This window comes from Vitis riparia, chromosome 1 (assembly GCF_004353265.1).
Source record: "Vitis riparia cultivar Riparia Gloire de Montpellier isolate 1030 chromosome 1, EGFV_Vit.rip_1.0, whole genome shotgun sequence".
NCBI classification, from domain to species: Eukaryota; Viridiplantae; Streptophyta; class Magnoliopsida; order Vitales; family Vitaceae; genus Vitis; species Vitis riparia.
The window spans coordinates 5,372,479-5,399,622 of record NC_048431.1 but is presented as its reverse complement, the minus strand read 5'-3'; the positions used below and the strand labels follow the sequence as shown (position 1 = coordinate 5,399,622).

General features: G+C 34.1%; 1 protein-coding gene across 5 annotated transcripts in view; it reads right to left on the bottom strand.

Moving 5' to 3' along the window:
- Positions 1-8,906: 8,906 nt before the first annotated feature.
- The window catches only part of LOC117913451 (mediator of RNA polymerase II transcription subunit 23), a 125,008-nt gene continuing 106,770 nt past the window's right edge, over positions 8,907-27,144 (bottom strand). For all 5 annotated transcript variants that reach the window (XM_034828452.1, XM_034828437.1, XM_034828445.1 and 2 more), the window contains 6 exons: positions 26,048-26,196; positions 15,104-15,344; positions 14,199-14,973; positions 10,702-10,883; positions 9,438-9,541; positions 8,907-9,323 (listed from right to left, as the gene is read on the bottom strand). In XM_034828452.1, coding sequence (XP_034684343.1) covers positions 9,122-9,323; positions 9,438-9,541; positions 10,702-10,883; positions 14,199-14,973; positions 15,104-15,344; positions 26,048-26,196 — 1,653 coding nt within the window. In that variant the 3' untranslated portion in view covers positions 8,907-9,121. The remainder of the gene's footprint in view (positions 9,324-9,437; positions 9,542-10,701; positions 10,884-14,198; positions 14,974-15,103; positions 15,345-26,047; positions 26,197-27,144) is intronic.

Sequence of the window (27,144 nt, the reverse complement as noted above, 5' to 3'; positions counted from 1 at the left end):
CTTTTTAAAATTTATTATTATTTATCATATAATTAAATTGAATTCTGCAGTCACATGTTATAAAATACTTGCAACCACTTTAGCTTTGAATACAATAATTCAGCACTTAATTCTTAATTTTGTTAAGCATCCTCTTATTCATAATTTCTTTTTTGATTTTTATTTGAAGCTTTTTGCTCTTACGCCCTTTTTTATAATACTTACAGATTTTAATGCAAATATGAAATTACAATTTTATACTAATAATAATAATAAAATTTACAAATCTTTATTTTTCTCCAACTCTTCTATAGAAATCTGAACCTGTGAATCTATCTATTAGCATAGTTCTTTAAGGAAATATTAAGGTGCATTTCATTTGGTACAGAGAAATCGAAGAGGAGATGAATCAAAATCTCATAAATGAGATCAATTTTCCATCCCTCCCAATGTGTTCCAAACAGACCTTAATGATTCAAACGAGTCCCATAAGACCAGTTAGTAGTTGGAAAAAGTTCTTCCTCAATCGGTGAATCCCACTCCTAGTGTTTTTTTTTTTTTTTTAAATAGATTTATTTTCCATTTTGTTAGTAAATTAGGTTACCAAGATTGATAATTTTATTCCATTAATTTTGGATTAGGATTTTTTTTTCTTATTTTTGTGGATGGTGTATTACTCTCCATTGGAGATTGAAGGTCACTATGTGATCAATTTATGACATAAAGTAGATTTTAGGTTAGCCTTCAAGTGCTTATCGACGAAGCGCTCCTTTAGAGTGTTTGAACATTCAAAGTAGATTTTTTGAAATTCTAATTTTGATTTATTTTATTTCTTTCTATGTTTCAAAAAGGTTTGTTGGAAACTTTAGGTTTATATTCATCAGGGTTTCATTCCTATGTAGATGCTATGCCTAAAAACCATTTTTTGTTGGTTGTTAATGAAAAATTAAGGAAAAAAGAACTTTAGCTTTTCGAAGACTATCTTAAAGACTAATGTAGGTGCTGCCATGTAAATATAGAGAAAGAAGAAGATAGAAAAAATATGGGCATAAACTTTCTATGGATGATTGATGAATATTTAAATAAAGAATAAGTTTATCTTTTACTTTAATTCTAACTCTATCTTATATTCTAATTCAAACACACCTTTATCTCCTACATCAATGCAAATTTTATCTTTTATTCTAATTCAAACTAATAATAAACAAATATTAAGGTTTAAATTAAGGATAAATATTAGCTTTTACTAATATGTCCTTCCAATCTTGGTCTTAAGAGAAAGTAAGTGATTGCAATGTAGCAATTTTGTCAAAGCATTCACTAGTTGATCGTTTGATGACACATGAGCAACATGAAGAACACCATTTTGAATTTGATCATGAATGAATGAAAATCAGTAACCACATGCTCTATGCAAGAGTGAGTATAATTGTGTTACACCAATATTGTCACAAAAATTGTAAATGGGTGAGTAATTTAAGCATGTAGTTCGGTCAATAGAGAACACACTCGATTAAGTTTGACGGTAGTAGTGACAACAAATTTGTATTCCGCTTTTATTGATGAGCAAACAACTGTGTGTTGTTTCTTAGAACTCTAAGAGATTGGATTACATCCAAGATACATGATGTAAGCATTAGTAAACGAGAAATCATCTTTGTTGTCTACCCAATTAACATTTAAGAAAACATGTAGAGCCAATGAAGAGTCCTGGTAAAGTACAATGTCATGATTAGAAGTACACAAAGATACCGCAATAGGTGCTTGACATAAGCCCAATGTTCGGTAGTGGATGAATGCATGAATAAGATAGGTTTTTATTTTTATAAACTATAAATGCTATGTCAAGTCATGTAAGACACTACTGCAAACTTCCAATAACAACACGATATTTAGTTGAATAAAAAAGAGTAGAGCTAATGTGAAGGGAAAGTGACAAACTTGTAGGAAGCAATGTGGAGATAAGTTTTGCCTCAATCATCTTATTATGGACAAGAAGATCCATAATATATTGTCGTTAAGACAAAAGTAACCTATTTTGACGTGGAATTATTTTGACACCAAGGAAGAAAGCAAGAGGCCCGAGGTCCTTAAGTGAGGATTGTTGGACAAGAAGGTCCACAAAGCGTTGAACCATGGAAACGTCGTCACTTATGATAGTCATGTCATCAACCTACATAAGAAGATATTTAGTTTTACTAGTGGTGTTGAGGACAAGTAAGGAATGATCAACATGAGAATTTTGAAACTGACGAAGCTTGTGGCACCAGGCTTATGGTGTTTGCTTGAGGCTATAGATAGCCTTACAAAGCTTGCACACATAAGATGGAAAATTTGGATTAATAAAACTTACTTCATGTTTCACAGTAGGTTCTGTTTAGTGTGCATTACATACACTAGTGTACTCATCATGAGAAAACCGTCCCGATGGTGAAGACAATCCATTTCTTTAATTAGGAGACAATATACTACTGATTGCCCCAATCCATAAATTGACTGTAGAGTACTCCTCACTCTACAAAGAACCCATGTCTTATATCTTCCATACAATTTTTAAAGTACCCAAGTCATGTACAATGCAAGTGATGTGGACGTGTATGTTTAAATAACTAACTAATGCATATGGGATACTAAATGGAAAACCAAGAAACATAAATATATAAATGAATCTCAATTTGTTACATAATGTTATGCTTTCTAGGGCTTAATCCCAACACTTTATATCTATCAATATAACCATTAGAAGGTAAATAAATTTATAAATGAATCTCAATTTGTTACATCATATCATACTTTTTAGGGTTCAATCCTAACACTTTATGCTTGTCAATATAACCAACGTAATTTTGTTTAGTTTGAAAAATCCGCTTGCACTCAATAAGATTTTGTGTGGGCATAATTGGAACCAACTCCGATGTCTATTTCGAACAAGAGCATCATATTCCTTAGACATGGCCTGATACCATTTTGGATCCTTAAGGGCTTGGGTGTCAATTGTGGAGTCTAGATCTATGGTACGAGAAACTTGAGTAGAGAAATTGAGTTTTTATATGGGTTTATGGATATTATCTTTGGCTCGAGTGGTCATGGGGTGGGTATTAAAGGGAAGAGATAATGGGTTGAAGGTTGAGGTTGTGAGGTGGTGTAGAGATTAGGTGAAGGGATAATAGGGATGTCAAGTATGTGGGAAACAGAAGTCTTTATGAGGAATATTGGTAATGTGGTGGGTAGGGTGGTCATGGCGGGTTGGTGGTGTTAGGTCGCAATCATGGGATAAGAAGTGACCATGAGGTGGTACACTATATCATCACATGGGGGTAATAGAAGGGAGCGCGATGTGGATAGAGCAGATGGTGAAGGAACGATAGTAACAAAGAAAATAGAATAGAAGACATCCATGTGGACATGGTGGTGGATTGAAGACAAGGTAGAGAACTTTGGATATAATGAAAAGGAAACACAAACTTGACAAACTTTATATAACGAAAGACAAAAGCTTTCGAGGTGGAAGAATCTAGACTAAGATAAACACTTCTAAGTGACAAAGTAGCTTAAGAAAACACATAATTTTGAGCAAAAGTCTAATTTGTGAGTGAAGTAAGGTCGAAGTCAAGGATAACAAAGACAACCAAAGACTTGAAGTTTAGAATAGTTTAAGGAGGTGTTAAAGAGTTGTGTATAAGAAGATGAAAGATTTAATGTGAGAATGGGTATGTGATTTATAAGATAGACACTGATAGAAAACACATGAGACCAATATTGAAGTAGAAATAAAGCACAAGAAAGTAATGGGAGCTCTATTTTGACCAAGTGCTAATAATGACGCTTGGAATACCTATTTATGTTCCGATGTGTGAGATGGGGAAGTGTGGTGGGAGATATCATAGAGAGTTAAAAAGTAAATAAGTCCTTAATATTCACCATCATTATCATAATATAAGGTAAGTATTTTACAATCGATATGGTTTTTCACAATGGTTTTAAATTGGATAAAGACATCATAGACATTGAATTTATGCTTAAGTGGTTAGAACTAAATGTATTTTATCTAATGATCAACAAATATAATGTAATATTTAAAGTTATCATGTGATAGTATTGAAAAAGTCTAAACACTAGAAAACATAATTTCTAGATACTAGAAAACATAATTTCTAGATATTGAGAAGAAGTATAAGAAGATGTAGAAAACGGTAATTTATGAGTTTTATTTCATTGACAAGTATTACAAATAAAGTCAAAAGACTTAGAAGATGATAATTCTAAATTGGAACTAGAAATTATATGCTTTAAAATTAGGGATATAGGATGACCTAGCCTATGATGTCACTTGGATGGAGTGGTTTAAAAACTAGAAAAGGCAATTAAAAACGATGACTTAACAATAGAATTAATCGGTCATTCATATACTCCATCATTCCTTTGACCCTTCAAAAGAACTGCCCTCATGTGAAAATCCTTCACAAGAAAAGAAGATGGTAATAATTTAATAGAGGTATTACTAGTATGAAAAAAATTAAGAAATTGATATTAGGTTTTTTGTCATATTAGGAACATAAGAGACATTCTTTAAAGTAAAAGTGTTAGGAAGAAAGGTTAGAATTGTAGAACTAGTATGTGTAATGGGAAAGCTCATGATATTATGAATTAAGATGTCTTCAGAGCTAGTGTATGGGGAGTGAAGAGAGAGATGTCCCAAATTAGCAGTAATATGGTGAGAAACACTATTATCAAGGAGCAATGATAGAGGTGTGATGGCGACATTAGCATGTGGATGCCATGGTGTTGGTGGAGTGAAAGTTGAGGCTAAGGAAGGAGTCAATTGTATTGTGGTGGACTGAAAAGAGGGGCAACGATTTGCTTTGTGGTCTTGAATGCCACATTGTTAACAATATCTAAGATATGGTTGGGGTAGAAGATGATGTCCCTAGGGTCCAGGTATAGTTAGCAATGACGAGCGACTGAAAAATGGTGTGGTTGATATGCCATTTGCCACGTGATGTGAATTAGACTAGGTTGATTCTTAGATGTAGGATTATTGCCGACGATAGGAGGATGCCACCCAATGACATTTTGGTTGATTACATTTGCAATGATCGGAAAAGAAAATGGCTGATGTGATGAAGCCTGTAGAGAAGCCTCAAAATTCAACATTTTTTTTTCATGTAGTTTTGTAAATGTGATTAGAGTTTCATAGGTTTGCATAACCCGAACAATTTCTTTGTATTCATCATTGAGACCATCAAGAATTTTCTTGATGAGGTTTTTTTCCATTCATTGGTGCTCTAAGAATAGCAAGTTCATCAACACGAGATTTTACATGCTAAAGAAGTTCAATAACACTTTGAGAACCTTTAGTAGGGTTTTTGAGATGATTTTTCACTTGTTTAATGTGACCACAAGATGGTGTAACATATGTTTTGCTAAGAATGGTCCATGCCTCGCAAGAGGTGGTGACCCTAGCAATAAATGACATAATAGTTAGAAAGAGAGAATTGATGATAATATTGAGAATCAATTGATCTTGACAAATCCAGAGAAAACATCTTTTTTATTGTTCTTCAAAAAGTGGTTTTTGAGAACACGAAAAACACAAAAAATAAAAACACACGCCCTTCCCCGAACAAGTAGGAACCAAACAGACCCGTAGTTTTTATGTGAGATAACTCATGGATTTGGGTTTGAGGGGAAATCAAGTGACAACATTAATGGTGATAAGAGTGGGTTGAGGTGTGTTGGTATTTTAGATGATGACAGTATTGGTTTTGTTGTTAGCCATGGATGTTGAGACTAAAGTTTAGGATTCGGATGCTCTGATACCATATAGAAAAAAAAAAGATAGGGAAAATATAACATAACCTTCTTATTGATGGCGGATAACTATTTGAATGAAGAACAAATTTATCTTTTACCCTAATTCAAACTTTATATTTTATTATAATTCAAATACAAGTCTATCTCATACTCTAATTTAAATTAATAATAAATCAACATTAATATTTTAATTAAGAATAAATATTATTTTTTACTAACAAAATCTGTGTATTTTTATTTATTTCAATGGTGGCTTTGTGTTCTACGATCTCTAACCTCATGATTTTACATCAACATAGTTGCAAACTTACGGGTGGTTTTTTTGTTTTTTTAGTAAAAAATTGTTATATTTTATGGGATTGTTTTCTTTTCCTTCTATCTAATTACTAAAGAGGAATTAAAAAAAAAGGGGTAAAAAAAAAGTTAATACCTATTCAAACCCTCTAGGTATTTTTATAATCAAGATCTACAAATTTTCATACTTAAGATTGATTTTCATTTTTTTTAAAAATTAATAATGGTTAATCAGATTTCAAGTAAATTCTTATTAAAAATATGGTGAGTGTAATAAAACTAAAGACAAACAACAAATAAAAAAAAAAAAAAATAGAAAATTGAGATAATTAGAGAAAGAATTGGTGAGAAGTTTTGTTCTTTGGGTATCCTTTTTACTAGAGATGAGAACTCTTTTATAGGCTTTGTAGGGCTTGCAATCAAAACTCATCTTTAAGATGAGCAAATGGAGATTCATAAATGAATTTTAATTTATTCTTTTCATTTATCAATTTTAATGTTATAGTAATTCAATACCTCATTTACAATAATAAATCGCTTTCTAAAAGTTTATAATTTTTAGATTGCATCTTTATCCTTAGATTTTTTAATACTCAAAATTAAGAAATATTTTTTTAAAGATTTTCCTACTCATAAATGTAAAAATTTAAATTTCATTTATTTATTTATTTTTTTTTGTAATTAGATTAGATTTTTTTTTTGGTTTACCTAGACTCCACATAAATTGAAATAGGAGCATTTTTATCAAGAAAAGCTGCATTTTTTTTTTTAATTTTTTTTCCAAACATCTTATAAAGTTAAATAGTGGACCTCGTATGATTGCAATTAAAGTTGATGAATCTTGGTCAATGCTATGATTATTAAATTTGAGAATAAATTTGTAAGTTAAATACTTTTCAGATTTAAAGATTTAAAAGTTCTTTTAGTTTTGTGAAACACCATATGAGTGTGGCAATGAAAAATGAAACATACTCCATACTCCATACACAGAATGTTGTTTTGGGGTCTATTGCAGAGAATGCTGAATCATTGGTAAACAAAATGGAGAGCAGTGAAGATGAAATCATTGCTGGGTCAAACCCAACTCCTAGAGTTGGTCTTTGGAAGGATATTGAATTGGAACTCCCACTTGCCAATGTCTCCAACCATATAATGTTTCAATATGGTGTCCATTCGATTTGTTGAGTGGCCATTCCTGTTAGTAAATGAAATATGGATGTTGGGATCAATAAAGTTTCAATAAGGAAATGATGCAAGTCATGAAATGGAGCTATTTATACCAACTACACATCGCATAATGATGGTAGGAGGAGAAAACAATTCGAGATGACTGATCGGTTTCGGGTTTAGTGTATAAATCGTATTGGAATTTTTCAGCAGTTGCCTAGCCTGCAACCCCTATTTTTAGGGAGGTGGTTCATAAATGATTTCAATGTTGAAAATATGTACTCATCATTACAAACATCGACTTGGTATGAGGGATGATATCTAACTCAACTTTCTAATAACCACTCATTATGTGGGACACAATTTATTAATCAATAAAATAAAAAATGTTAGATGATTAATGTTTTTCCTTCTTTCCATTCCATGTATTCACGTGAGAAAATAGTGTTTTTACGAAGTATTTTTAATTTAAATAATTTTTTTTAAAAATTAAAAATCAATTTGATAATAATTTTAAAAAATATTTTTAATATTTTTAACACTTTAAAATTTTTATTGTTTAAGTGTTAAAAAAATATTTTTTTAAAAAAAATTATTGTGACACACAATTTAAGTATTTAAAAAAAAATATAAGAAAAAATTTTAAAATTTTAAAAGATTAATTATATTATTTTTTAAAGAAACATTTGATAAATGATTATTTTAAAAATATTTAAAACAAAAAAACTTTAATAAAAAATACTTCAAATAAAATCATTATCAAACACACCTCCAAAGTTTCTTTAAAACCCTCTCATCCTTGTATAACCTTAAATTTTGGGCTTCGTTTGAAATTAAGTTACGATATCCGATGGAAACCACCTTCTCATGTAAGGAACACGGGCATGCTAGGGAGTGATTCTCAAAACCAATTTTCTATTTTAAAATATGAAAAAACATTAAAATACATTTGAATGTCAATTGTTTTTAAAAACAACCTTTTTGAGAATTTAAAACTAAAGTGTTTTTTAAAAACATATTTAATTATTTTCATTTGTTTTTTTTCGGAGACTATCAAAAAGTAATTGATAAACATAAAGAATGATTGAAAACAACACTATTTTAAACGCCAATAAACTTTTGTTCTAAAAAAACATAAACCCTTACCGTCCATTCCCTCCTATGCACCATATAATACCCAAAGAACTCAGTTTCAACTAAAAAAAAATTAAAAAAATATATTAAATTCTCTTATACGATTAGCCATTAACACTCTATCTTGAATAAAGGGCTGTCAATAAAAGAAAAAAAAATTCAAAGCAACGGATATTTTTTATTTTTAAAATTCTTATCTCATTTAAAAAATGATGGAATGTTATGAAATTTGGTTTTTAATAGTAGAATCTTATTAAAAAAATTATTTCTAATAGGTATGAAGTTATGATGAATTCTTGTATTGTAATGAAAGAGAAATTACTATAATAATTAATATTTTCTTTTAATATTTTAGTCATTATAAGTATTTTTTTTATTTGAGCAGATTTCGAAATTTAATCTAGGTCATTTTAGTTATAATTTTTACTTTTATAATAATTGTAACTCATAAATAATTTTAGTATAAAATATATTTTTGAAAAAAAATTATAATGTTTAATAAAATTTAAAAAATAATATACAAAATAATTTAAAATGCTTTCTAAGAGAGCACTCAATAGATTATTCTCTTTGAAACACTTTTAACTAAAAGTGCTTCAAATACAAACTCGCAAATGCAAATGCAATCTTAGAAGACCTTAGCGGAAAACCTAAAGAAGCAACCGTGCTTCTTTGGACAAGTGGCAGCTATCATATTACCAGCTTAGGAAAGAGGAAAGTGGATAAGCGGCAGTTACGAGGTATTCTGGACTAGCTTTGGATGAGTTGCAGCATAAATAGAGGAATTTATATCAGTTTTTAAATGGGAAAGAAGATGCTGAATATCTGGACGCAGACTTTCTGATGCTCTTCCACAGAGAGCCAAAACTTCTGGTCTGGGCTTGCTGCTAGCCTGCACCGGCCCTCCCTGTCCTTCATAATGGACAGCATGATGACTGAGAAATACAAATGGGGGGTTAGTACCTGTTTAAGCACTTATGAGGGGATAGAAAAATGGAAATTTAGAACAACTTCTGCATGTGTGGTTCAAGAACAAGAGACATTCTTACAGGAAGTCAATGAGATCTGCTATTTCTGATGCTTCAACAGGAGTTGCTGGCTGAGAATTCCTCCCAAAGACATCCACCATTATATTTAAAAGCAAAGACAGGGTCTGGAATACAGTAGCAAAGAAATTGTAAGAGCCACCATATAGGAATACGGATATAACTATGAAACATCGAAGCTCAAAACAATGTCCATTATTGGCACAAAAGGATCTCTTTAAAATTTTAAGAAATAAACGAGCAGGATTTGGCATAAAACCCCCAACATTCCAGGAAAAACCAGGTAACACCTCCAACTTGAATGTTCATGCAGTCCATAATTCTAGCATTTTTATTTTTATCTTGGATAGATAATAAGATGCGTATATTCAAAGTGGCTAATGCAGTCCATATTTCTTGTTTGTGTCAACTATATGGATGTGATGTTAATATTAGACCTCAACCACTGCAAAAGCTAATTTTTCTTCATTCAATCTGATCAAAACCATGCACTGATGAATGGTTGTTAGCAAACAATAACATAAGGAAGCTTCAAACAAATACCCAAGAACTCAGAATGGAAAAAAGAAACAGGGCATCTTTAACTTGAACATTGTGCAATACATGCCTTGTACATAAATAACAATCCTTGAACACAATGATGTTACTCTCTTCACTCAATGGATGAGTTTGTGTACAAAAAGAGCAATGGAAGAGAAAGGTGAATATAATAATAGATGCGACCGGTCTTATCAGACACCATGTCACATTGTAAAAATCAAAAGAACCAAATGGAACATGACAGGAAACAAAGATGCAGAAATAAATTAAGAACCAAAGAGCTATTAAAGAGAGAATTATAAACTGTACCAATTCATGTGACATTGTTAAGGCCAAAAGAACATAAAAACAAACAGCTAAAGTTTATTTATAATGTATTCCTAAAATGTCTAAACTACCTGTATATTGTAACAATTGATGTCCATAAATTTACTTAATCCTTTTTCTCCCTTTTTAGCATGAATGTAAAATTAGGATAAGCAACTGCCCATTACTTGAGAAAAGAAATAAGAGTCCAGAAATCAGCTTAATGACAGCAGTTGGTGAAAAAAATTGAGGAATCAAGTTCGTAATAGCAAAGAAATCATAAACCTAGAAGATATAAATAAAATAAAAATAAGGAATTGTTTAGCTTCATATGGAATAGTGCAGCAGTAGGGCATCAAGTTAACAACGCTGTACCTGGGAAGCATTTAAATATGAGGCAGAAGTGAAAGATTTTCTGTACCTTGTTGAAGAGTGAGTGAGCATTAGAGAGTCTTGGGAGCAATGGACCCATTATACGGAATGCTATTCTTAACATTGCAACTGATGTTACAGGTCTGAGATGTTTGATAATGAGATGCGTCCCTTCTAGCCATTCCTGTGGCAGGTTACTGAAGAAAGCATGAAGGAGGGCAACTATATTACCTGGCAAAACACCAGTTATACAACATGGTCAGAGTTTTAGACAAGATAATGTAATCTAAAAAGCAAACTGTTTAAACTTGATTGACTCCACAGCAATAGACTTCATTGGACCTTACAAGAAATTGCCAGAACTATCTCCTACAAATGACTCTCTATGCAATGTGTAAATTTTGCACTGATAGATAGAAGGAAAGAACTGCAAGCATCAACAGGGGATGGAACACATGTTCATAGGAAGTGCACCTGATCTATGTCAAAGTGACACCGTATAGAGGAAACAGGAAAAAAGGAAAAAAACTAGACATAAACAAAATTTACAATCTATTGTGCTAATAAAGTCCACCAGGGAACACATTTTCTGTAAAAGAACCACCCTTTGTGCAAGACTGAAGCAAGTGATCCTTTTCTGCTCTTCTTTCCAAATGCACCAAGCCAAAAAGGGGGACAGGGATCCCACCTTTCTCCTAGGTTTCTTGATAGAATTACAATACCAACTAAAAGCCCACTCTTTTCAACAAGCAAGCGAGTACTGGAGATATCAGAGAGAAAACCGAAGACCACAACTCTCAAGCAACTCAGCAATGAGTTTAAAAGATGATTCACTGATTTTTCATTTCATTTACACAAACAGAAACTGCTCACCAAACTTCATCCTCTCACCTTGAGATAGTCCAAGGTCGGAATGGTTCCCCACTTCTCAAAGCAGCATCTGCTTCAATAGTTATTTAGCAGGGAAAATAGCTCCTCCTTGTGAAGTTAGCAGGTGGTGGCAAGATTTCACTGACACATTCCCCCTTATTTGTATACATACAAATCCCCCCTCCCAACAAGATTGCACATAATTAATTGCTTCTATGAAGTTCCCCACCATCTCTAATTCACTCCCTGAAAATCTCCCAGAAGATTTGGGTTCCTAAAGCTTCAGCATTTGAGAAGTTCTGATACTACTTTGTCCAGCTATATAAAATAACTCAGGAAGGCACAAAAAAAGAGGGAGTTCTTCACACCATACATTATACCAAAACCTCGCTGTCTGCACAATACCTAGAGGAAAAAAAAAATGAATTTCAGAAAATCATCCACCCCCTCTTAATGCCCTTCTGTACCTTTTTCCCATGGGAGCACCTAAGTTAGAGGATCATCAACTCCTCTATACGTGTTTAGAGTCACCCTTGAAAGACTCTATCCTCTCAATAGCAAATCTTCATGAACATTTACTAAGGTGGGCTTTATTTAAGATATTCAGACTTCTAATTCTCAAACATCCCATCCCCCCCTTCTAGGGAAGGCACCCCACATTCCCATGAGAGCCCCTCCCTAATTCCCTTCCTAATGGCCTCCTAATGCCCATCTGCGCCTCCTTCACATGAGGCTATGAGCCTCTCACTAAATCAGAGGATCATCCCCTCTTCCCTACACATGTCAACAATCACTCATGAAAGACTGTCCCTCTCTCAGTTGTAAACCTTCATAACCATTTACCTAGGCAGGGACTAATTAAGATATTCAACATTCTAATTCCCAAACACCCCTCCGTTGTTCCTCTTGGAAAGGCATACCACATTCCAATCAATAAGATGAAACTCACTCCCCTTCAGAATCGCCCAAAGAAAGCAATGCAGAATTTCTCCAAATATAAACCAAATCTGGCACAAGAAGGGACAAGAAGACACTCCCAAGGGTAATCTCTTTTTGAACATGATCCTCAACCAACTTTGTCTTAGAAGCCACTCCCATGGGTAGATCGAGATAAGAGGTAGGCAAACTAGGGATCCCACAACCAAGAGCTGCTAATAAAGAAGAAACATTATCCATAGGACTGACCAAAATTAGCATGCTCTTGTCCATATCAATTTTCAAACCAGAACCAGTCCCCAAACAGAGTAGAATGCAATTCCAAAGTTTAAGATGATCCAAGCAATGTAAGCACTACTGTTTATCTGAACATTTTATCTTTGTGCAGCAACAGAAGGCCATAGTGGGAACAAAAAAGTTCATACACACCCAAATACACATACAGACACATTCATTCATTAATTAAATGATCCTTCAAGTACATCAATCAAATCATTTCACGGCAATACTATTCATAAAGTTTAGGGTTTTATTAGTTGTACATAAGGTTAACGTAACCTGAAACATTAGTATTTGTTCTAGGTTTGGCGTATTGAATGAAAATCGTTGCATATTTGTTCTAGGTTTGGCATATTGAATGAAAATTGTTACTGTATGCTCCTTATCACAGAACATGGTACAAAGGGAATATGCTATTTAGAGCATTATAAGCTAGTTCCAACTACAAGAGGTTTTCTTTTTTTTTTTTTTTTCCTCGATTATAAAAAATTGATTAAAGTATCAACATTAAAATGGATAGTTTCTTATTTATGTTTTTTTTTTTTGTTTTGATAGGTAAATTTTTGTCCCCATTGGGACTTAAACCTGAACCTCCCACAAACCCTTCCCGTCCCTTTACCACTTGAGCCATGCCTCAAGGGCACAGTTTCTTATTTATGTTAGGATAGTAGTTACATAGCAAATAATCAGTTACATGTATTGCACTAAATGTTTAGCATTTCTAATGGTTATCTGTTTTTCCATGGTTTCAATTTTTGTTTTTCCTTAAAAAAATTCTCAGTTCAATTGGGTTCCAATTTAAATTGTCATATGCTTTATCATAATACAAAATAAAATGAGTAGAAATAAGAATTCTTCAGTTTTAAATCATGGAATTAAGATTTTGGATACCTGAGGAGTGAGGAGAATTAAATTTTAAGGTTCATAAGCCACATGGATATCAACTATTTCACACTTGTTACTGACACTTTTCTATTTCTTCCTTTTTACCCTTTACAAGATTTCAGTAGCATTCAAAAGGAAAAACCAACAATTTAGACAGAGAATGCACTTTCTTTTTTGGTGGGACTAGAGATGATGCAATTGATGCATTGGCCTCAAGATCATAGGACAGCTCTGTGAATATAATCGTAGCAGACTACTTAGCTATGCTTTTGACAAGATAAATATGATTTATTTCTGCTTCCAACAAATATCCGTGTTCATCATGGGATTATGATCAGAAGTTATTCAAGGTCAACAAGCCATTTTAACCTTTGAAACCAACTAAAAGTTTTTGGGGGCACTATGCAGAACATTTTCTCAAAGAGTGAAAAATATTGTATAAAGCATGTAAAAGAATCGGTAGAGACTCTGAATTTGCAAAAGAATCAATTAGAAAAGTTGGGATAAATACTGAATCTAAGGCACAGAAACAAAGTGAAGCATGCTAGTGAATAACCACCAAATACAGAAGCATACCAATGGCTGTTGAGGTGTTGTCTTGAGCAGCCCATGTTGGATCTAACAAAGCATAGCCTACAGCAGAGTCTAGTTCCCCCAATGATCTTTTCCCATCAGTAAGCCACCAACTCTCTTTTATTAGACGTGATGCCTCTATATAGAGTTGTTTGTGAAAATCTGGAGGGAGCTGAGCTAATAGCAGACCACAAGCTTGGATTAACAAGCAAGATAACTGTTGACATGTGTAACCACTTCTGGAAACAAAGTTAGACGTATTTATTCCTGAAACTGAAGCACTTGATCGGCTTGCACTTAAGGAATCTGTGCTTCCACCTGAAGGGGAAGTTGGTAAAACCGAACCTTGCCCAACACCATTTGGTGGTCCATGCAGACCATTGCTGGACTGAATTAAAGTCGATTGTATATGAACAATGATTTGGACAAGTGATGATACAATCTGTGTTGCAGGTACAGGGAGAGAGAGTATTTCTATGACTGCTGTTTCAAGAACCAGCTGAGTAAATGTACCAGGATCCTGGGTTTGATAGAATGATTTCTGGCCTTCAGAAGCATTTGTTGGTCCGGATTGAGATGCTGCTGGAGTTTTGTTATGTGGTGCACGCAGTGTATTATTTGAAGTATCTCCCATTGAACCAGATTTTGAGTTGGTATTTATTGGAGGTATAACATTATTCACAAGGCCCAATAACAAAGTAGCAAAATAGTCGAGAGGTGGGCATATGACGGGATTTGATGAACTCATGTGTTTGAGGAATGATTCAGAAAATGGGATCTGAAACAAATCCAGAGTCAATAAAGTTGCTGGAAAAAAGAATCATCTCAAGGGACCCAAAAAAAAAAAAAAGAATGCAAGAAAAAAAAGAGGAATTGGTCTGAAGAAGTAAGAAAAAGTAAATTGTTACCTTGCCCAAATCAAGTATATTCAATATTCGGACAGTGAGCTTTCCTGGAAGATGTCCATAAAAGTATGCAAGTATGTCACGGACAAATGTAAATCTTAAAGGGTGGTAAGCAAGCAATTGAGAATACATGGCCAGAACCCTGTCAGCTTGATCTGTGGCATCATTTTCAATAAGCCTATAAACCACCAAGGGAATGACTGGAAGCAAACGTGCGGCAGCATCATCAAAGAACACAGGATACCTGCAAAGCTTAAAATGAAGAGTGTCTATACTGTGTAATCCATCAATTCAAATGAAATTATAACATAAAAATAAACATTGTTACATTAAAGCACAAATAAGCTTAATATATATTGTTGAACCTCTACCTAATAGTTAAACTATCAAGTCAACTGGTAGCTTAACAACATTTTAGAGCTAGGTTTTATAGGAGGTCATGAATTTGAATTTCAATTATGTTTATTTTTTTCCAATTTATTGAGTCCAAGTGCAAATTCAAAAGGAAAGTTGCTCATGAGACAGGATATTTGGCTAAAACCCAAATAAGCTTGACATACATTGTTGACCCACTACCTTGATATGCACTGTTTTTCTACTACCTAACAAGTAAATTGCTAGCTTAACAAATATAAACTGAAGAATGCAGCAGGATCATAAAGTACACATATAAGACAATGAACTAGACGTGGTAAAAATGATAAAGCAGATTCTATGGATGAAATGAATAGCTGAAACAGAATGCATGGTTGATGCGCATGAACCACAACAACAGGAATAGGTGCTCACTATCTTTAGACAAAGGGTATAACTTCAAGGACCATGTCAATGCTTGATGAAAACAAGTGCTTAAAGCTGCTACTTAGCTCTTATCTAAAAAAATAGTGGTACCATAAGCATAAAAGACTTCCAATTTATTAATATGAACAGCAGCATTTTCAAGTTATATAAAAAGGAATGGGCTACAGAAAGCAACCATTGTGGTTATGTCATCATTAGTGGCTTTCTACATAGTCACCATATTCTTAATCAATAACAGACTAGGTTTTTATAATCATCAAGAAAGGAGGCTAAGAAGTTGGAGAATTACAAACCTCTTAGTTCAACTAGCTACTAATGTCACAGGGGCATGCATTACGATGACAATAAACAGGCTTGGCAATCTATTTAAAAACAGAAAACAGAAACAGAGGAAGATACTGCTATCATCCACTGACCCAAAGCCAATACCCTTCTTGAAGTCCTCATTCTTAATCCTGTACCAAAAGCTAACCTCTTGGGAACCCCTCCTTTAAAAAACCACTTCTCAATAGTATATCCATCCTTCCACACCAACACCTTGCTTGACAAAACCCTCCTCCACTGCATACCATTACATTGATGTTCACTAAACCCGTATCTCATATTGATGAAATTCCAAATATGAGCCCCATTTGATTTTATGGACCACATACTAGTGCCAGTCTATGAAATGGTATTTAAGCTTCTGCACTCCATAAGAAATACCTCTGCAGTGCTTTTTTTTTGATAACTGAGGAACTTTCTATAACCAAGCGCTTAGGACTCTCCATGGAGACCCAAACCTTGGGGTGCTGACCATCCCGCAACAACCAGTACTGGATAAATTCAGAGTATCATCAATGGTAGGATTCTAACCCAGGACCATATGCCATTTACTGGGACCACACTTTGTAGTGTTGGCTCTGACCAATTGGGCTACCTTGGCAGGTTCTGCAGTGTTTTTAATCACTTAACATAGAAAAAGAACGGCAAATGGACACATAAAAAATAAAGTTGAAAAATAATTACATCCATTCTTTGTAGGTGATACACTAATAGAGGTCCCCTTTCCCTCTATTTGTCTATAGGGGTTATGGAGGGTTTAAATTGCTTCACCTCTAGGGTGAGGTAGATTCATTAAGCGAAAAGGGGAAAAAAGGCAACATGTCTCATCCACTCTTTGTAGATGATACACTAACATTTTGCAAGGCAAACCAGGATTAGTTCTTGTATTTGAGGTGGACCCTTTTATGTTTTGCATTAGCTTTTGGCTTGCAACTAACTCACAAAAGAATGAGCTTTATTCCAATGGGCAAGGTGATAGAGTGGAAATGTTAGTGCTGATGCTACATTGTGGGATGGGGTTTGAACGGCTTCTTTCAAGTCATGTTTAGCATGGGAAGTTGTGAAGTAACATTTTAAGAGAAGGCTTGCCTCTTGGAAACAAGAATACTTGACTAACAGGGAAGCTTATTGTCACAAGATGCTCCAAATGACCCTTCCCATGGGCTTATATAGAGGGCAAGAAGCTTTTGGAAACTCCTGGAGCCATCTACACTTAGCCATTGGTGGGAAGAGTGTGGAAGCTTCTAGAGGTGCTTAGAGATGTCCACATATATCTACATTATGGTGGAAGGCATGAGAAGAGTTCAAGGCTTTCTAGAGAGTTCCAGAGGTCTCTTGTATATTCTTATACATTCTCGTATATAGCCTTGTACATAGAGTTATCTAGAATATTTTAGGGATCTCTTGATTTGTAAGGAATCCTCCAAGGTTCCAGAGACTTCTTAAGGTGCCTATATATAGGTGAGACCCTTATTTAGCCAAGACACCAAGCAAGTGAGCTTCCAAGCATTGTACAACATCATTTGAGAGCACTAAAGCTTCCATTCTTTATGTGTTGCCTACTACGCCTTCTAAAGCTTCTAAGTTGTGTGTATCTTAGCCTAGTGAGCTAAGCATAAGGGAGAAAGGCTGATTTAGCAGATCAAGTGTCTTGGCTTGTTTAAGTGCTGCATGAGTTTAGGAAAAGACTAAGTCCATGACAATATGCTCATCAAAAGCACCCAATGTGATTTTTTGGTTTACTTAATTCCCTTATTTGTTATCCCTACAGCAGTGAAGATTTAGTTAGAAAAGATTCAACATGGCTTTCTTTAGGATGGTATATACTTAAAGGAATTTGCATCTAGTGAAGTGGCATATTGTTGTTGAGATAAAATTAGAGGTAGGCTCATGGATATATGGCAATGAAGACTTTCTACTCTCAAGTTTTAACAAGGTCTTTCTAGAAAGTAGTAGTTGAGGCTTGTTCTAGAGTTCAATAGCTGGTGGAAGTGGGTTATCTCAAATAAATATGGGGAGAAAGATGGGGATTGGTGCACAAAAGAAGTTATGGGAGGGTTGGGAATGGGTTTAAAACTAAGATTTGAATCTATAGATGGTGTAGGGAGGGATCTCTTAAAGCTCAATTTCCTTATCCACTTAGACTTGCCTCTATAAAAAAATGTAGGGGTTGCAGATCTCTAGGTGGAAGGTATTAGGCATGCCTCTGATTTTTGAGGTTGTTCCATGTTAGGAGCTGAGTTGGTGAGCCTTTTCCTTTAGTTAATTCAGTTGTTTGTTATTTGAAGGACAAAGAAAGGGGCAGGGTGCCAAGGGGGAGAACAGTTTATTACAGAAGTGTGCAAAAAATGAGTGTTTTTCTATAAAGTTCTTTTACACTTCTTGATCTTCCTTTTTGTTTCTCACATAAAAAGTGTGTGGCTCAAAGACTCCTTTTAAGGCCTATTTATTTGCATATGAGGTGGTTTCATAAAAGATCCTCACTTGTGATCAACTCATGAAAAGAGGTGTTCCGTTAGTTAACCATGTTGCCTTTGCAAGGGTAGAAATGAGTTCACAAACCCTATTCTCATTTATTTTGGTCTCACTCACTGATTATGGAATTTTACACTGTCTTAATTTATCCCTTCATTTATCAAGTTAGACGATCAAATTGGAGACCCCTTTACTAAAAGGGTACATAGGAGCCCATTTCTTCGTCTTTGTTCCAAGCTAAGAATTGATAATATTTATGCTTTAGCTTGAGGGGGAGTGTTAAGAAAAGGACAAAAGAAATTATTATTTTCTATGTAGTATTTTTTTTTTATAGATAAAACCAATTGCATTAAAAATAAAAATACCACAAGGACACACCAACATACACAAGACATATACAAATAGCACCTAATAGCTCAGAAACACGAAAAGAACCTAAGCAACAACCCCCACCCTTAACCATAACCCAACCACTCAATGAAATCAAGTAAAGACAAAGAATCCATCTCTATGTACTTCTTTACCCAAGTGAATAAATTTATTAGAAAGAACATCTTAAAAACTGAGCAGAATGCTCCTCGTTATCAAACAACTTGAGATTTCTGTTCTTCCAAACTGTCCAAAAGATACATAATGGAGTTGCTCTTCAAACCTTTTTTCGTTTTTTACCCACAAACGAACTGTGCCACCTTAATAAAGCCCCCTTAACTGTAGCAGCTTGCACCCAATGGATACCAAAGAGATTGAACAACAATTGCCAAACGATCCTAACTAGTGAACAATGAAAAAAGATATGATTTATGGATTCTTCATCTTCGTTGCAAATAAAACACTTATAGACCAAAGACCACCCTCTTATCTAAAATCAAAACTTTGCCCTAAGAAGCCTTCCATTCAAAAAAGTCAACTTTAGAATGGACCCACGATTTCCAAACTTCCTACATTGGAACAGAAACAAGAAGCCCTGATTTCAAAGCGAATATAAAAGCTTAACAAAGAACTTATTATTGTCCAAGTTCATCCATAACATCTTATTTTCTCCCTCTGTATCAACTACCATTCTTTGCAACCTGAAAAATAAATCTTCCACATCATCTACCTTCCAATCATTCAAAGGTTGAGAGAAACAAGGGTTCCAATGACCTCCCACCCTATCTTAACCCAAAGATCCATCACCCATGCCTCTCTTGAAATAGCTAAGGGATATAAAAAGGGGAAAGAAACACACAACAATTCATCACCACACCATGATGTAGAACACCTAGGATGGTTGCCTACAATCAAATAAGAGGGCTAAGGTTTTAACTTTTTAGGGTTTAAGGAAAGGAATAAGGATAAAGTTTATGGTAGAAAAAATAAGATAAAAAAATAGTGAGAAAAAAGATAAGAAGAAAAGAGATAAAAATCTTAGAGTCTCACTAAGTCCTTTTAGAAGTCTCACCTAGAAAAAAATAAATTGAGTCTCACCAATGAGGATTGCAACACTTCCAAACAAACGTAATATACATTAATAAAAAATTACTTTGATTTACATCAATTAGCCTTATTTATAGGCTTCTCAAAGAAATCCAAAGTCTACTAGGATTCTAATAACCTATTATGCCTCTAATTCTAATTGTCTTATAACCTAATTAGCTAATCCTAACTTGACTCCAAATTCTAATCCTACTTTAGTTCCAACTAATACTAATTCTTATAAAGGTTTGAGAACCCGTGTAAAATATGGCTGAAAACCTCAATAATTATTGAGGTAATTGTTTCTCATTATATAGAGTGTATATACAGTTGAGAGATCCTACAAACTAGGAAAAGATAAATATACATAATAACAAATAATGTAAGATCAAGGAAAGAATCAATCAGGAGAGGATTCTGCCTTATCAATTCTAATTTAATTCCAACTAATATAATCCTACTTAAAGTTTATTTATGTTTTTCCTTTCTTTTCTTGCATATACTTTCCCTCATCACACCATTTATTCATCCAAAACTTCATCCTCCTCCCATTACCCAACGCAAAAGAAAAATAACCCAAGAAAGTGCTTCATTCCTTTGAAATGGATTTCCGAAGCCCTACTCCATGCCCATCTTTAACTTCACTAGACCACCACCCACCCTCATCCTCTCCATATTTGCCTCTAATCACTAATGTCCAAAAGACACCTCTTTCAATGGCATGCTTCCAACTCCATTTGCACAAAAACGCCTTATTTAACAAAGATAGACGCCAAATCCCTAACCCACCCTTGCCTTTCTCCAAACACACGGTGAGCCACTTCACAAGATGCATCTTTTTCACCAACCCTCCACCTCCACATAGGAAATCCCTCTAAATTTTCTCCAACCCCAATCTTACCATCCTCAAAATACAGAATAAAGACATAAAATAAATGGGAATGCTAGATAAAATGCTTTTAATGAGAGTAAGTTGCCCCCTTTCAGAGATGAATTGTCTTTTCCACAATGAGAGTCTTTTATGAAACGTCTCTTCTACCCCCTCCTAGATTGACATTGATCTAAACGAAGCACCCAAAGGCTGTTGGAAAATAAAATCTTCTTATCATTTCTTTGAAAAAATTGTACAAATACATATACAACTTTTAAACTTGTACAATAAATGGAAATAGAATAAGACAACTATTCCTAAAATTCTTCCTACAAATCATCTAAATTACAACTTCCTTAATTTACATAGTCAACTAACCTAAATATGCAAAAAATATGCACAAATCAGGAAAAAATCAAATAAACTCCATGGAATCGGGAATAATTATTGGATTGCAACACTTCCCCTCAAGCTAGTTCAAAGATATCTTCCATTCCTAGCTTGTTACCGTAGAGTTGAATGTAGGATTCTGAACTCCATTTGTGTAGACATCAATTAGTTGTAGTTTGGATGCAACAAACAGAGTGCAAATTAGTCCACTATCAATCTTCTCTTTAATGAAATGTCTATCAATCTCAATATGTTTGGTCTTGTCATGTTGTATTGGGTTGTGAGCAATGTTGATTGCAGCCTTGTTATCACGATACAAATTCATGGGATTCTCAAGATTAACTTGCAGTTCCCTTAATAAACCCTTTAGCCACATGAGTTCACAAATGCCAAGGGCAATAACTCGAAACAACACTAGGTCCAACAACTACATGTTGCTTTTTGCTTCTCCAAGTAACTAAGTTGCAGCCCACAAAAGTACATCCAGATTTTGATCAATAGGTGTACCCGCAGGTTTGCATCCTAGCATCCTAGTTTCAATTAGCAAATCAAGGATATACTTCCTTTGAGTAACATGGATTCCTCTTTTTGATCTTACCACCTCATTACAAAGAAAATATCTTAGATTTCCAAGATCTTTGATTTCGAATTCTTTTGGTAACTTTCCCTTAAGATTTTGTATCTCTTCTACATCATCTCTAGTGATAATTATGTCATCTACATAAACAATAAGTGTAGTAATCTTATTTTCGGGGTGATTGCTTGATGAAAAGGGTATGATCTCCTTGGATTTGGTGATAGCCAAATTTGAGCAGAGACTTAGCAAATCTCTCAAGCCATGCCTGATGAGACTACTCCAAACCATACAATGATTTCTTCAATCTACAAACCTTTCCACTGCTGAATTTTCCTTCAAAACCAAGAGACAAATCCATAAATATTCTAAGTTCCCATGCAAAAAAGCATTTTTTACATTAAATTGTTGTAGAGGCCATCAAGATTTGCTGCTAAGGATAAAAGAACTCTAATGGAATTCATCTTTGCCATAGGTGCAAAAGTTTCTTGGTAGTCAATTCCATAGGTTTGTGTGTGTCCCTTTGCTATTAACCTAGCTTTATACCTCTCAATCAAACCATCAACTTTGTATTTTATAGTGAACACCCACTTGCATTCCATTAATTTTTTTCTTATCCCATGTTTCATTTTTATACAAGGCTTTCATCTCCTTATTTATAGCCTCCTTCCACCTAGGATCACTTAGAGCCTCTTGTATATTTTTAGGAACTAAATCTGAGGACAAATGAGTAGTAAAGACTTCATATTGGTGGCAAAGTCTATGAGAGGATAGAAAGTTTGACAAAGGATGTTTAGTACAACTTCTAACACCTTTGTGAATAGTTATAGGAATATCAAGATCAGTGTCAAAACCATGATTAACAAGAGAGGGATTAGAAGGATTAGATGTACCTAATTCTGAGTTGATGATTGGTCGTGTGTAAAAGAGATTGGGTCTTGCTCTTATACTGGTAGCCTTGGCCTCTTAGAGTAAACCATCAAGTCTAAATCAACATTTTCTGCTACTGTTGGTTTTATGATGCTGGTTTCTTTTTCTACTACTGGTTGTATGATGTCTACCTCCTCTACATCACCATGTTCAATAGCATTTTCTGCTAATGCTGGCTTTATGATGTCAGTTTCTTTTCATGTTGCTGATCGTATGTTGTTTACCTCCTCTACATCACCATGTTCAGTAGCATGACTCCAAATGGGTAAAGGAAGCATCCAAGACTGATCTTCTTGCAATATTTTCTCTCCATGAAGATCAAATTTCTGGTAATAGGGTTGGTTTTCAAAAGAACTTACATCTATGGAGACAAATTTCCTTTGTGTAGGTGGATGATAGCACTTGTACCCTTTTTGTATGGGAGAATAGCCCAAAAAAAATACACTTAGTGGATTTGGGATCAAGTTTGGATCTATTTTTGTTTGGAATATGGACAAATATAGTACAACCAAAGACTTTGGGTGGAAGAGAGCTAAGGCAGTTTATGTGAGGTAGGTGTTGTTTTAGGATGTCTATTGGAGTCTTGGAGTTTAGGCTTTTTGTGGGCATCCTATTGATAAGGTAGGCAATTGTAAGCACCGTATCTCCCTAAAAAAACTTAGGAACATTTCTAGCAAACATTAGGGCTCTAGCTACCTCTAACAAATGTTTATTCTTCCTTTCAGCTATCCAATTTTGTTGAGGAATACCTACACAAGAGGTTTGATGAATAATCTCATTCTTTAAGAGATAATTTCCATGGGTTTGGTTTAAATACTCCTCTCCATTATCCAACCTCACAACTTGCAATTTTGCATTAAATTAGGTTTGGATCATTTGATGGAATTGTTTAAGGGTGAGGATAGTATTAGATTTTTCTTTTAGGAGATAGATCCATGTGGTTTGAGTACAGTCATCAATAAAACTTATGAACCATTTTGCTCCTGAATGACAAGAAACTTGTGAAGGACCTCAAACATCAGTGTGGATGGGAGAAAAAAGAATTTCACTTCTTTTACTACTCAAAGGATAAGAAATACAATGGTTTTTTGATAACTCACAAACTTCGCATTGGAATTTAGAAGGATCCAGGTTGACACACAATTTAGGGTACAAAATTTTCAAAGAGAAAAAACTTGCATGCCCTAATCTTTCATGCATTAACCAAAATTCTCCTTCTTTTTCTGTATTTCCTTTTTATTTGATGAACTTGAATCTTTCCTTGCTCCTCAATAACCAAATAATAGAGACCCTCTCTCTCTCTCTAGTACTACCAATTATCTTTCCTGTAGTTAGTTCCTGAAACACATAATGAGTGGGAAAGAAAGTTATAGAACAATTTTGAAATTTTGTTAATTTACTGATGGACAATAAGTTACAAGACATATTTGAGACATGTAGAACAAATGAAAAAGTGATGGGAGTGACTGAAACATTGCCTTTACTACTAATAGGAGTCAAAGATCCATTAGCAACATGTACTTTTTCATTACTAGAGCATGAAACGTAGGATCGAAAAACATTAGACTCTTTAGTCAAGTGATCAATTGCCCCTGAATCAAAAATCCAAGTGTTAAAATGAAGAATATTAGAAGTACTAAGGGTTGTTTTAAAGTACTTGATTGTGCAAAAGAACAAGAAGTGAAGGAAGAGGAAACCTCGGATTTTCCCATGATCTTATACAAGAGATCTAGTTATTCTTTTGTGAAAAGGGGACTGTCTGGGGTTGATGTTGAACTTGGTGTCTTTGTTGTTTCTAAATTGTGTGTTACCCTTGTGGTTGTCCTTAACCCTCGATTGTGGCTTTCCATGCAATTTCTAGCATGTCTCTCTTGTGTGTCTTGACTTATTGCAATGGTGGCAATAAATAAGGGTTGATGGCAATAAAAGGTTGCAAATATGATAGGTAAGGCTTGACAATGAAGGCTAAGAAGAAGAAAAAAACTAGAAACCTTTTTCCAACTCTGATACCATGTTGGAAAATAAAATCTTCTTATTATTTCTTTGAAAAATTAGTACAAATATATATACAACTTTCAAACTTGTACAATAAATGAAAATAAAATAAGACAATTGACCTATTCCTAAAATTCTTCCTACAAATCATCTAAATTGCAACTTCCCTAATTTACATAGTCAACTAATCTAAATATGCAGAAAATATGCATAAAATCATAAATAAATCAAATAAACTCCATGAAATTAGGAATAATTATTAGATTCCAATAGAGGCTGCGAAGAGAGAGAGAGAAAAGGGAGAATCCCTAATTATTGTTATTGAAAAACTGTAAAAAATACACATTGGACTTGGGTATATATATACATGTTAGTGGGACCCACAATACAATAAGGAAAGAAAAGGAAAAGGAAAAGTAAATAACCTAAATAACTATACACTATCTAATAGAGGCAACCCTAAATAGGTAGAAGGAAGTGTGCCTTATTTGCACCCAAGCTCTGAAACCAACTCCTCAACCCAGTCCACACTACCAATAGGAATTAGGTCACTTTTCTCCGAGTTCACTTTCAACCTTGAATAAGTCTCAAACCACATGAGTAGCCAACATAAATGAACTATTGATCTTGGAATGCCTTATAAAAAACAAGAGCATCATCAACAAACAACAAATGGGACACCTCCTCCCTTTCACCTTTACCCCCGAAATATAACCGCTTGCCATAGTTCTTTGAAGAAGACAACTTATAGTATATTATTTTGTCCTTTTTCTATGAGTTGGACTTATTGAAATAGGAATCCTACTCTATATATTTTTGAGCTGGACTTTCCTTGTTGATATAGGATTCTGCTCTATATATTTGTATTATCTCTCATACCTTCTAAAAAGATTATATGAATTTTCTCTTTCTTTTATTATAAATGATTATGCGAGTGAAGAAATTCATTGAGAGCCTTCAAGAATAAAGTTCACCTAAAGTAGCCAAGGGGGAACCCAAAAATGGACTTGTTTGGTCCTAACGTTCATTGGGGTTCCACCAACAGCTGAAATTTAATTTTTATAAACTTAAAGTTAGGATACAAATTGTGTCATTTATGTCATGTAAAGCATGTTGTATCATGAGGCATCACCTTTCCTTCCAAGAGAGATGGTTCCCAAGTGCCTTTTGCAAATCAGTACGCTTAAACATTCCAGAATAAAGCCAATGCTCAGGGGACCCACGGTTCACACAGAATAATTTTACTCTTTGTTGAAGTTCTTGCTTGTCTAGTAGACTAATCTGCAAACAGAAAGCACAATGTCACTGTAGCAACAATAGAAACATGAATATAGGCTGATAAACTTTTCAGATAATCCCAGTGAGGCTAATGACTGAGACCCAACAAATTTGCTTTAGTTTAGTAGAATGATAGAATCCCTAAGATAAGTTTACTTAAGCTGATAAACTTTTCAGATAATCCCAGTGAGGCTAATGACTGATTAAGTATAGCATAGGTCCACAACACTAGAGGAAGATCTACAGCCTGTTACAAACGAATATAGGTTTGAGCACCAATTGAGTGAGATAGAAAAAGAGAAAAGACAATTTACGTGGTTAGAATTTTATTTCATTCTTTTTGAACTTTTGGCTTTTGGGTGACTAATGGAAAACCTGAACTGCCCATTTGAAGAACTAATCAAGATTTAAATGTACATTCAATTTGAAAAAAATTACAATGGCTTTTCAAAGAAAACAATGGTCGCCAGTATTTATCAAAGTGAAATTGGCATCAATAATGTCCCTATCTAGCATGATTTAGTTTCCTAATGAACTTAATCATTTAAAAACTTTGAAGCTCATTTGCATTCTATAAATTTAGAGTTCTAAAGCCAAAAAGTTGATATATTTCTAAATCATGAACCAAGATAGATTAGAAAGCTTTAATTGGCAACGAGGAACCTATGTGATAAAATCATGAGTGAATTTTGAAATTATATGAACATATAAAGAGAATCTTTAAGTTGCTGATAAATGATCTTAGTGGGAAAGGGTCTCAAAACTAGGTTTTGGTGGGATCCTTAGTTTGAGGGGTCTACATTGAGAGATTGCTTCCCAAATTTGTTCCTCAGTTTCTGACAAAGATGTGTCAAGATCAATTAACTTATTACAACAAACAAAATGATTATGAAGCATAATGAATCAAAAAGGATATTTTTAAAACACTATATAACCTTTTATCATATAAAT